Raw genomic sequence first — 13,417 nt, 5'->3', positions numbered from 1 at the left:
GGAACAAACAGGCGAAAGCTAAATATTTCCTGACACAAGATATGAGTGGAGTCTAGTGGGGAAAATCAGTGTCAAACGAAATATACCTTGTCTAGTGCTACAAAATTTCGTAATATATTTCTTGTCGTGCACTTTAACATTGCCGTTAAACTTGTCAAGGTCTATTATCTTAGGAAAGTAACTGTTTGTGTACAATTTTTTATAAAGGAGACATTTTGGTAATAAAGTGATTGTGTAATCTCATTTTAATACAGTGTGTTCTCTCATCGGTTGGCCGGCAAGCGCGCCCAGCTTATCTGCCTCATCACATCCCGTTACACAGCGCAGCAACAGCACGGGAATGCCCGCACTTCGCAGTTCAGGTCCGTGCTTAGAACGTGTATTAAGTGCTGATCTGTCGCTCCAACTATTCTCGAGTTGTGGAGTGTTACTTCGGGGAATAATTCTCTTAATGCCTCCACATGTGTATACGGTACAGGTAAGGGTATGTATGTACTATAATTATGTGTAAACACAGTATTTCAGGGAAGTCGTTAGGCGATTTGTAGCACAATTTCCAAGTGTACGCCTTCCACATAGAGATACCGCGCGGAAACTCGTAAACAAATTAAGAGGATCTGGCTCTTTACTCGATAAGAAGCGAAGAGTTTAAAAACGTGTACTTAACGAGGAGAAAACTAAATTAATCGCAGAAAGATTAGAATGTATACCTAAAAATCCCTTAGTTGACTTGGACAAGGAGCCGAGGTTTCGAAGAGCTCAGCATGGCAGGCTACGAAAATGTTAAAATTGAAATGGCCTCAATTACGGAAGACGAACTTATGCATGTGAATCGGAGTTTCCTAAGACGATGCCAGAAATGTGTGGATGCAGGAGGAGAATATTTCCAACACTTCGTGTCATAAAGATACGAGCTTATTTTCTTAATTCTTAATTACTCATTTTCTTAATTTTACTTGTTATCTCATGTCATGCACGGATACAGTGAGTGAAGTGCTGTCCTTGCTGCTATGCCGCGCAGCGGGGAGTGATGAGTCAACGGGAGGCAGGTAAACTGGGCGCGCCTGCCGGCCAACCGATGAGAGAACACACTGTATTTGAATATTGGAGGTGAGTCAAGTCCTCATTAAGGTCCTGTTAGACTGATGTTTAACGTCACTATCCAGCAGAGAATTCTCCTAAGCTGCTGATGAAGTTTCTGGTCAGGCGTGAAAATCTGACAGGATGTACGATTGTTTTCATAATGGGAAGAAGTGAATCACTTCACTATGTTTCCTTTCTCTTTCTTTTTGTGGTAGGGTGCACTGAGCGACTAAATTAGAGTTTGTGATTTGTTTTGTGTTATATATGGGAATATAAATGTTAAGATTATTCTAAAATTTGATAGTTTTTCACAAACAGGAAAGTGAGTGAGTGAGTGCTTGCTTGCTTGCTTGCTTACCTAAAGTATCTTATTAACAGTTATTCAATACAGCAACAACTTTTATTTTATTTACTTAAGCATTCCATTTATCTCACTGTAAAACCAATAAAATGATTATTAAAATCAAATGTGTTCTATATAAATCTGTACCATCCGTGTATTATAAAAGGAAGTATTTACTTGAAAATATATTTCTCCTACAATTTATCAGCGAGGTACTATCTTGATTTTAAAACCGCAGGTCGGTCTAGTAATGACTGGAATTTCCAACTTCTGTAGACATTCGTATGGCATCGCCGGAAGAAACTTGTATTTCTTGAGTACTGTGGCGAGCGTGACAGCCATCTGTATTTCAGCATACTTGTAGCCGATGCACATGCGAGGTCCTGCTCCAAATGGCACGTAGCTGTAGGGGTGCCGTTCGTGAGATCTCTCAGGCAGAAAGCGGTCCGGATCGAAGCGCTCAGGGTCAGAGAAGAACCGAGGATCTCGATGAACCAAGTAAAGGGGTAGAAAAATTTTAGCGCCTTCTGGGACGGTACAGGTCTTGAGCTTCAGTTCCTTCGTTGTTGTTCGTCCAGTGAAGAAGACGGGAGGGAATAACCTTAATGATTCCTGAAACAAGAGTTTACAACAATTTTAAAGATTATTCTTTGTGTTGTATATGTTATAGTAGTAGAAGAGTAAGTTTATAAATTAATAAATATATAAAATTTGAATGTCTAACACAATACTGTAAGAAAACAACAATGCTATAGCCTATGAGTTATACTTGAAAAGAAAGGTTTCCGTCTCAGAAGTACTATAAAAATATTATGTATTTCATTAAGTCCTTTATTTGCGTAAAATAGTAATTTATTCGAATAATACAATGCTTAGGTCGTTGCAGTTAAATGTATTCGCCGGTAGATGGCTCTATGAAAGTTGTCGCCGCTGATCTTTGTATGCCAGCCCGATAGAGGGCTCTGTGAAAGTTGCCTATGCACATCTTTCAATGTTAGTCCGATAGATGATCTGTAAAATAAAGACAGAACATCGTGTCTTTAGAAGCTCCAGGAGGCTGCAGGAAAACATTTGTTTATTCAAAAAAGTATATATGATTAGAAGCAGAGGCGATATTGCAATCGCTGATGCATGGACAGGAATTGCAGCTTTGTTATTACCAGATGGTAATAGAATTCAAAAAACTTCTCGTTTGATGTTCTAGTTACGGCATGTTCATTTTCGTGTATTAAATGGAACAGCTCAAAAGCAGACGCTCTGCAAAAATCAGCCGTTATTATTATTATTATTATTATTATTATTTCGTCTCACCCTCTTTGGGGTACGTTGAATCAATCATTTCTCTTTGTGTTGTTCTTTTCTTAGTGTCCAGAATTTCTTCATTCATTCTGCTCTTCATTTCCTCCCGTCTTCCGAAATAATAGGTTAGACTTTTCATGTACATTTGTCTTGGAACGTTAAAATTTCGTCTTTAGTTACTACTTCAGCTGTTCTATCGAATAGTAAATTTTCTGTAATATTTAATACTACAAGATCTTTTTCACTTTCTTTAAACCAGTTTTTTGCGGTTACGGAAGAAGCCAAATATTTTTTGGTTAATCTATTAGAGTTAATTCTGAGAAGATGACCGTAAAATTTCATATTTCTCTTTTGCAGGGTATCTGAGATTTTTTCAATTTGCTTGTAGATTGTTTCATTCTTGATGTATACTACCTTATTTTCCTAAAATGTTGGTCTTTTGATCTTTCTTAAAAATGTTCTTCCTTTTAGTTCGAGTTTCTCCATCTGGCATTTGAAATTCATGTTTATTATTATTATTATTATTATTATTATTGTACCGGGCGGTACACCTCCACGCCGCTAATTCAAACTTTGCGCCAGTTGAAACTCCTCTGCTGGAGGAAGTCTGAACTTTATCTACAGTGTTAATTTTCAAGTTTCTCAGAAGATGTCACTACTTGGAAATTTTGAAGTTTCTGAACTGGGTCGTTTTCGACGTAGTTTTGTTTTGCCTGTAGTAAGAAGTGTGAACATTCTCTTCTAGAGGACACTACTGAAGAACTACAATTGTGCACCCTGGTGCGAAGTGAAAGAACTATGTTTTTGGAGAAAATTTGAATTCATAAGTTTGTTCTTTGTTAAATTTCTTGCAGTCATGGTTTAAGTTGGCAATATTAACCCTTTCTTTCCCCTTGTTTTGAATTTAGCCAATCCCGATTTTCTCGAATTAATTTTCCACCAATAATGTGTTTCTTCTTCATCTTGTGTAGGGGTTTTCTTGGTTAACCAATAAAATTCTTGTGGGAGGGTGTTCTCATTCCTGAAACGCCTCGAACTTTCCGCGAGAGTATATAAACTGCTGATTTTAGGGTCTCTGCGCCACTTCAGCAACATCTTTCAGTGTGTAAAGTACGTAGCAGGGGGCGGGAAGCGCCTCTTTCTTCGGGCAGCAGTTCATCCACAAGGTAATGGCTGTTTAATAACTTCTTTTCTTGCTAGCTCAGCAGTTTAACTCTCGGGGCAGGTCCGAAGCCTTTTACCATGTAACTTCCCTTAAAATGTAAAAACACTTGGTATCTATTCTATCTTTTTAAATTACAGATCGGGATAGAGAGTGCTTAACCCTCTCGAGCTCCCACTCATATTGCATTGAGGTGAACTTATTTTCACAACTTTTTCTTCCTTAACGTAATGTAAATTGTTCCTTCTATAAGTCACCCCTTTAGTAGGGGATTAGCCCTTGCATTAGCGGCCTAGAGCCAGATTAGGTTTTAAAGAAAATGTATTAGGAGTGCAAGTACGCCTCCTCTCAAGTTGGTATTTTTGAGGCCATGTAATTTTCATGTTTCTTTACTTGATAGGCCTCAGTAGGTTGGGTATTTTACCCCTGTGTTTATGTCCTTAGAGGACAACTTGAAGGTGGAGTTTGGTGTGGCCTTTGATAGGCTTAAATTTTAAGAGCGAGTTGCTCTTTCTTGAAAAAGTGCGTTGTTGAAAGCCTCGAGGAGGCTTTACCGTGTAAAGAGGAGCAAGTGCTCCTAGGCATGTTTGGGGTCTTCTGCCCCTTTGTTGACTTCTGTATATCGTAAGGTTGGGCTTATAGCTCAAGAATTGGCTGTCTGGCTCTCGGAGCCCAAATCCTGTAATCTCTGTAATTGTACCTTTTCGAATTGTGTTTCGGCTACTGTGTACCTGTTCAATTTGTTATTTCTTATTATTGATTTTGAAAAGAAAATATAACCTTGTTAAATTTTACCTTAACTTTAATTTCGTAGTTTGAGACCCGTTCACCCCCGCACCTTCTTTCACCTCTGCTGTTCCACAGATACCTCGGAACAATTATTATTATTATTATTATTATTATTATTATTATTATTATTATTATTATTATTATTATTATTATTATTATCAGGCTCGATAGATGCAGGCATTCAAGTGTGGCGATTTTTACAACATAAGTTTATTCTGCATAGTATATTCTCATCGCCGCTGTTAGAAAAAAACAGGACGATTCAAAAGCAATGGTAATAATAAATCACCAATTTTTCTAACAAGGTTTATCGCACCAAGATTTTACGTAAACAAAATTGCAACGACAGAGTGACAGGAAGCAACACTGGGGGAATAGAGGGAGAGGTTCCGTGGTAGGTACCCAATAAAAGACAAGGACCACCATTCGATAGCTCAGATAAACAACTGTATTAGAATAATATCCTTGCACAGTACACACAGATTACAATAGGATCTAAAAACGTCCGAGACAAACATGGATGAAGACAATTAATGCAATTCCTACTTTTATTAAAGAGAAGAAAGTTCGACAGTTCACAAATAAGAGGGGAGTTAAAAAGAACTACTAACCAGGTTTACTATCAATTTCAAAATAGTTCACACATTATCATGTCATAGAACATGCCTTTCAGAAAAGCAGATGTAGACTTTCCAAACAACAACATTTTACCAAGACATCAAAAATATTTGGCCACAATATAAACAGAACACCTCCAGGGAGTTTACAAAAGTCTAAATCTAAATGAAAGAAGGAGGGAAGGGAAAAAGAAAAACAATAATAGCAAGGATAAGAGAGAAAAATAAATTAGGAATCCGACTGCGCAAGCTTGAGAGATTTCATCCACCCGTTACTGTCCTCGTTTGAATGCTCTAGTAAATTATGTGACGTTGGTCACCCTTGGTCCACATTAAAACTTTTCATGACGTAAAAATTTAAATCAGGAGAAAATAGTAAGAGTTAAGGCACAGAGCAAGGCCTTCAACAAATAAAGTGAATAAACAGCCAGCACGCCTGTAGGGCTTAGCTTAGAGTTCCAATCATTAGCATGTGGAATAGTTAGCTCACCCAGAACCGACGATGTTAAGTTTCCAGTTGGACGGAATAGAAATCCGCATCGCACGAGAAGCCGCACGAGGTCACTGGCCTCTCCACACACACACACACACACACACACACACACACACACACACACACACACACACACACACACACACACACACACACACACACACACACACACACACACACACACACACACACTGTAGACAAGTCGATGCCAGGCTGGTTAGACGAGCGAGGTTGTCCATTATATATACGCACGGAAGCGAAGACTAGTATTGTCGAGAAGGTATAGGTGACGTAGCAGATGACGTAGGTAGTAGAAGGTAGACACAGAATGACAGTCATTATGTAGTGAGTTAGGGGAGCGGAGAAACGGGTGAGCACAATACATGGTTAAACCAGTAATACGTTGAAGGGTAGATGGCAAATCAGGTTAGAATATTTAAAGTAGAAAGCAGATGACTCAGTAGAAGCGTAGATACAAAGACGTTGCCGGGGTATGTAGAGACGTAGATGCGAAGATTATTCCAGAAACTGGTAGAAACGTAGTTACAGAGGTTATGGCAGGAGCACGTTACAAATTTCTGCCACCGGGCGGAATCTGAAGGATGGGCGAAAGCAGGTCGGCGAAGCAGCAGCGATGTCCATGAGCGGTCCCTTCTCAGGAATCGATGATCGGCGACCAGAAGAAGCGCAGTATCGGAAACAAAAATAAACAAAGAAACAAGCGAAGCAGGTAGAATAGGTAAAAGGGAAAGAGAAAGAGAAAAGGCAAAAGGAAAGGAGAAGAGAAAAGGGGGAGGGACAACAAGAGAAGCGATCCGGACCGAATTAAATCACATTTTTTTTAAATAGTGGCCAATATAAATATATAGAGAATTTCCCAAGAAAATGTGAAAAAAACCAATAGGAGACTCCAAGTAAAAAAATTGCAATTCAAAAAAGGGCATGGGAGAGTCTGACATCAAGTATGTGTGGGTAGAGGGGAAAGGGACTGCGTGAGCCAAAACACAAAGCAAATAGGTAAATTCTCAAAAATGTGGACCAGAGTAATCAGTGTGGACATAACGTAAGCATAACTACCATAAAACAAATGTTGAATGAACTCTCCTTCCGTACCCAAGGACAGAAAAGAAAAGAAAAAAAAATAGGATTCAAGAAGAAAAGCCTTCCGAATATCCTGAGGGTTAGAAATAGACTCTAATTGCGCAGTAACCGAAGAGGGGGAAAGAAAGGATACGGTATGGGCTAATCCAATGAGGGGAATGCTTAGCCGAAATGTGATGTTGGGTAGAACTAATGGGTTGGTTTCTTGCTTATATATTGTGATTCATTTTATGGCTGTTGATGGCATTATATATCTCGAAACCGGTCCCAAAGTTGAATAAAAGGTATTTGTAACATAAACACGTACCTAATTAGTATTGAAAAGGTTGAACCTGATATATATCTTATCGTTGAGGGTGATAAGGTGCGGTACATTTTTTTTATTCCATAGGTAAAACAAATGTTATGAAAACTTTTGATGTAAAAATAGCGGCATTATCAGAGACCAGAATTTTTGGAATGCTTATAAGAGTAAAACCTTGATTAGTTAGTAAATTAATAATAATCTGAGAAGAAATGTTACGTAATGGACGTACAACAAGAAATTTCGAAAAACCATCCAATAAGATTAATATGTAGGAGTTTGATTTGGAAGATTTAACCAAAGGACCGACAATATCGATGTAGAATTTCTTCGCCGGGTAAGTAGAGGGGGAGGCAGCATATGTCCCGAAAGGGTGATGATTTGATGGCTTGTGCTTTTGACATAGGTTACAAGATCGGACTCAAAGAAAACATCCTTTCGCATTAGGGGCCAATAAAACTGAGAGGCAATACGAGAATAAGATTTCGCCATTCCGAAATGTCCACCAGTAGAGGACCCTTGAAAATATTGAAATATCATGGGACATAAGGTGAAGGAAGAACCAAACGAGCAGTAGCCCAAGGGGTAGATTTGAAGACAATGATTTGATTTGCAATACGAAAGGGACTAGAATAATTATTAGAAGAAATATCTTTTTAATTGCTGGCAGTATGGATCAAGGTTCTGATGGGCTTGACATGACTGAAAATTAAAGGGAAATTTATGAGGGGAATAAGAAACAGAATTGACAGTAGCAACCGGAAGGTGGTTTATCTCATAATCTCATAATCTTCAAAGAGGCGGGACAACACGTCAGCTACCGAATTTTGAAAACTAGAGACAAATTTCAGAGAGAATTTAAAACGTGACAAACGAAGCAGCCAACGACCAGTGCGTCCAATTTTCGAGGCATTATTAAGTAACCAAGAAAGAGCTTGGTTATCAGTGCTCACGATAAACTCTCGATAATCGAGATACTCTGCAAAATGTTCAATTGAGAGGATTAAATCAAGTGCGACTCGTTCATATACGGAATATTTACGTTCCACAAGTGACAATAAGCGACTGAAATAGGCGGTATGGCGGGTTTCACCCTGAACAGTCTGTTTCAAAACAGCGCCAATCGCGACATCGGAAGCATCCGTAGAAAGTTCAAACTTGATATTAAAATCAGGAATTTGTAGAAGACAAGCTTGTGATAATTTGGCCTTTAAACAGGAAAAGGCATTTTGCTGCGGTTCACAATGAAACTTTACGCCTTTGCGTTTCAATAAACTAAGAGGTTCAGAAATATGAGAAAAATTTGGTATATATTTGCCATAAAATCCCACCATGCCAAGAGAGGAACGTAACTGCTTTAAGTTTTTAGGAGGAGGCACCTTGTAATCAGCAGAAACCATATCCGGATCGACAGCAACACCGTTAGAACTGAGATTATGTCCTAAAAACTTAATCGAAGTTTGAGCAATTAAGACTTTGGAAGGATTTACCGTTAAACTCACCGAGCGAAGACGTGTTAGGACTTCACGAACATGCTGTAGGTGAGTTTGCAGATCAGGGGAATAAATAAGAATATCGTCGATAAATGGGGACAAATAATGATATTTTATGTCAGAAGAAAGTGAATCAAGAAAAGCGTTGCATAATTTGGGAACCTAAATTTAGGCCAAAAGGAACTTTTTAAAACTTAAAAAGACCATTAGGAGTAATAAAAGCAGTGCAACGGGAGCTAAATTCATCTAAGAGAATTTGGTTTTACGCAGAATTAAGGTCAAAAATGGATTAATATTTGACATTGGAAAAATGCTGAAAAGCGGATTGCAATTTGGGCATAGAATAAGGATCGTAGAATATCCGTGCATTTAATTTTCTATAATCCACGATAAATCTTGAATATCCATCGAGTTTATCGACGATAAAGGCTCGGGAGGCATAATTAGAAGAAGAAAGAATTATAGTTTTATCTTGAAGCATTTTATCAACTAATTGATTTAAAATTTTCATTCTAGGAAAGCTTAAAATAAGGAGATAAGCAAACCGGAGTAGTATCGATTAAGTCAATATGAGCCTTGAAATTGTTTACAGTACCAGGAACAGGAGTGATAATGTCAGAAAATTCCATTAACAAAGAGGTAATTTCATCAGAATGAATAGTATTGATACTAGGAGACATCGGTGCGGTCAAAGAAGGATAATCAGCATTATTAATTAATGGAATAACTATTGAAGAAAAATGAAAATAAACCGCAGAATTCAGTGAATAAAAAATGAGGCCAGTACGGGAAAAAATCATACCCTAAAATAATAGGGGAAGATGAGTCAGAAACAACAAGAAAGGTAAACGGCCAGGAAAAATGTTGAATTTTAACAGTAAGAGAAATATAACCGAGAACATCAATAGGTTGATTTGAGGCCGAAACACAACGGGCAGTAGAAGAAGAAAAATGAAGAGGGGAAATATATTTTGCAAAGATTCAACAAAGAATAAACTGATTAAGGAAACAGCAGAACCAGAATCAAGAAGAGCAACTGAAAGGGCATTATTAATGGTCAAAACAATATGAGAAGTAGGGGGTGCGAATGAAGAACCCTCATTCGAAAAGGTTTGAGAAGAAAATTTAAGTGGCAAAGAAGGACTATTGGGAACAAAGATGGAAACTGAACAACAGAAGACAGATTTTGCCCATCATCAAGCCTACTGTCTAACGACACGTGTAAGACACGTTTCCTGAAGGGGGTGTAGCACAATTCCTTGAAATGTGACCCTTTCCTCTGCAACGGAATAAATAATAGGAGAATGAGTATTATCAGAAGAAACGGACGTAGAAGGTAAAGCTAAAGAAGTACAGTTGAAGGTGGAGTACAATAATCTACGGGAGGTGGGATAGATGAGTAATAAGAAATGCCTCCCAAATAATTAATGGCATGAAATTGAGGTAGGTTATAGTGCTGAAGCATGGACGTGGGAGGACTTAGAGCGTTAAAAAGCTGCCGAAATGAAGGAGTAGCGTAAAATTGGACAGTAGAAATTAAGTCACTTACAGAGTGAGCGATGTTTAAAACATCACTGTAGGTTGCAATCGAATCAAGATAATCATGAGCAGGTTCCGTAGGGAGTTGGTGACGATGAATAAATTCAAGGCTAAGCTTACAACATATTTCGTAAGGTAAGAAATAGTTATGTATGGCATTGCGAAGTTGGTACCAATTTGAAAAACTTAACATATTATCAACCCTAAATTTAGTGAAAAAACAGACGTTTTTGGAGACAGCAATCCCATTAATAGAGGAAATGAAGCTAATTTGATGTTTAGAAATTTACGAGCGGAGAAGAGCCACAAGGTTAAACTACGAGGATCAGTAAATTGTAATTGGGGTACTTGATCAAGAGATTGTTTTATTATCTGTACATTCAAGGAGGTATCAACAGAACTGTATTGAGTTACTGAAGAAGGGGGATAAAAATGTGGATCCGGAGACATAGAATGTTGTTGAAGCAACGGAGAAGGCTTACTATCAGAATCAGTCAATAAATCGGAAGAACCAACATGAGAAGATAATGTTGGGGTATCAGAAAAATAAATTAACTCAGCAGTTGGAACATTAGGTAAAGAGAAATTTCGATATAATGGGGGTGGGGATAAGTTACTATCCTCAACTAATGGAAAATTACCCGGAAAGCAGGCCATAATATTGAAACAACAACAAAAGGAAAAATTCGACATTATTTAAATAAATATAATAACCTGAAATAGTACTAGTTTGGACAAGAAAGTGTAGTTAGAGTGAAGAGAAAAAATGTCTGCTATCATTTGTGGCGATTTTTACAACATAAGTTTATTCTGCATAGTATATTTTCATCGCCGCTGTTAGAAAAAAACAGGACGATTCAAAAGCAATGGTAATAATAAATCACCAATTTTTCTAACAAGGTTTATCGCACCAAGATTTTACGTAAACAAAATTGCAACGACAGAGTGACAGGAAGCAACACTGGGGGAATAGAGGGAGAGGTTCCGTGGTAGGTACCCAATAAAAGACAAGGACCACCATTCGATAGCTCAGATAAACAACTGTATTAGAATAATATCCTTGCACAGTACACACAGATTAATATAGGATCTAAAAACGTCCGAGACAAACATGGATGAAGACCATTAATGCAATTCCTACTTTTATTAAAGAGAAGAAAGTTCGACAGTTCACAAATAAGAGGGGAGTTAAAAAGAACTACTAACCAGGTTTACTATCAATTTCAAAATAGTTCACACATTGTCATGTCATAGAACATGCCTTTCAGAAAAGCAGATGTAGACTTTCCAAACAACAACATTTTACCAAGACATCAAAAATATTTGGCCACAATATAAACAGAACACCTCCAGGGAGTTTACAAAAGTCTAACAATCTAAATGAAAGAAAAAGGGAAGGGAAAAAGAAAAACAATAATAGCAAGGATAAGAGAGGAAAATAAAGTAGGAATCCGACTGCGCAAGCTTGAGAGATTTCATCCACCCGTTACTGTCCTCGGTTGAATACTTGAGTAAATTATGTCGACATTGGTCACCCTTGGTCCATATTAAAACTTTTCATGACGTAAACATTTAAATCAGGAGAAAATAGTAAGAGTTAAGGCACAGATCAAGGCCTTCAATAAATAAGTGAATAAACAGCCAACACGCCTGTAGGGCTTAGCTTAGAGTTCCAATAATTAGCATGTGGAATTTTTAGCTCACCCAGACCCGACGATGTTAAGTTTCCAGTTGGACGGAATAGAAATCCGCATCGCACGGGAAGCCGCATGAGGTCAGTTGCCTCTCCTCACACACACACACACACACACACACACACACACACACACACACATTCTCTCTCTCTCTCTCTCTCTCTCTCTCTCTCTCTCTCTGTCTCTGTCTCTGTACACAAGTCGATGCCAGACTGGTTAGACGAGCGAGGCTGTCCATCTATCTATATAAAATAACTTGTCCTGACTGACTGACTGACTGATTCATCATCGCCGAGCCAAAACTACTGGACATAAAGAAATGAAACTTTGGAGATACATTTATATTAAGACGTAGGTGCTCGCTAAGAGAGGATTTTTGGATATTCCGTCGCTAAGGGGGTGAAAAAGGGGGGTGAAATTTTAAAATGAGTGTATCTATATCTCAAAACTTTAAAAGTTTACAGATGTAAAAATTGGTATTTAGAATCTTCTTTAAAAATAAGGAAACACGTATTTTTTTGTTTTCGGAAAATCCCAATAGGAGGGGTGAAAAAGTGGTTGAATGCCTTTTATCAGGTACTTATATCTCAGAAACTGAAGATATTACAGACCTGAAAATTGGTACTTTTGATCTCTTTTAAAAATAAAGAAACACGTATTTTTTTGTTTTTGGAAAATCCAATTAATGGGAGGGTGAAAATTGAGGTGAATTTTTAAAATGAGTGCATCTATATCTCAAAACTTTTAAAGTTTACAGATGTAAAAATTGGTATTTGGAATCTTCATAAAAAATAAAGAATCACGTATTTTTTTGTTTTCGGAAAATCCCAATAGGAGGGGTGAAAAGGGGTGAAAAATGGGTTGAATGCCTTTAATGAGGATACTTATATCTCAGAAACTGAAGATATTACAGACCTGAATTTTGGTGTTTGGGATCTCCTTCAAAAATAAGGAAACACGTACTTTTTTGTTTTTGTAAAATCCAATTAATGGGGGGGAGTGCAAGGGGGGTTAATTTTAAAAATGAGTGTATCTATATCTCAAAATTTTTAAAGTTTATAGATGTAAAATATGGTATTTAGAATCTCCTTTAAAATTAAAGAAACACGTATTTTTTTGTTTTCGGAAAATCCCGGTAGGAAGGGTGGAAAAGGGTGAAAAAAGGGTTGAATGCCTTTAATGAGGTTACTTATATTTCAGAACCTGAAGATATTACAGACCTGAAAATTGGTATTGGAGATCCACTTTTAAAATAAGGAAACACGTATTTTTTTCGTTTTTAGAAAATCCAAATAATGGGGGGTGAAAAGGGCGGTGAATTTTTAAAATGAGTGTGTCTATATCTTAAAACTTTACAGATGTAAAAATTGGTATTTAGAATCTCCTTTAAAAGTAAAGGATCACGTATTTTTTCGTTTTCTGTAAATCCCAATAGGAGGGGTGTAAAAGGGTGAATAGTGGGTTGAATGCCTTTAATGAGGATACATATATCTCAGAAAC

General features: G+C 37.5%; 1 protein-coding gene across 1 annotated transcript in view; it reads right to left on the bottom strand.

Moving 5' to 3' along the window:
* Positions 1-1,560: 1,560 nt before the first annotated feature.
* LOC136873766 (cytochrome P450 4C1) overlaps positions 1,561-13,417 on the bottom strand; it is a 55,815-nt gene continuing 43,958 nt past the window's right edge. Inside the window, exon 2 of the mRNA XM_067146973.2 lies at positions 1,561-2,038. Within this exon, the coding sequence (XP_067003074.2) occupies positions 1,631-2,038 (408 nt within the window). The 3' untranslated portion in view covers positions 1,561-1,630. The remainder of the gene's footprint in view (positions 2,039-13,417) is intronic.

The sequence above is a fragment of the Anabrus simplex genome, chromosome 1 (assembly GCF_040414725.1).
Source record: "Anabrus simplex isolate iqAnaSimp1 chromosome 1, ASM4041472v1, whole genome shotgun sequence".
NCBI lineage: Eukaryota > Metazoa > Arthropoda > Insecta > Orthoptera > Tettigoniidae > Anabrus > Anabrus simplex.
Note: the sequence above shows the minus strand (reverse complement) of the source record. Positions and strands in the feature narration are given on the sequence as shown.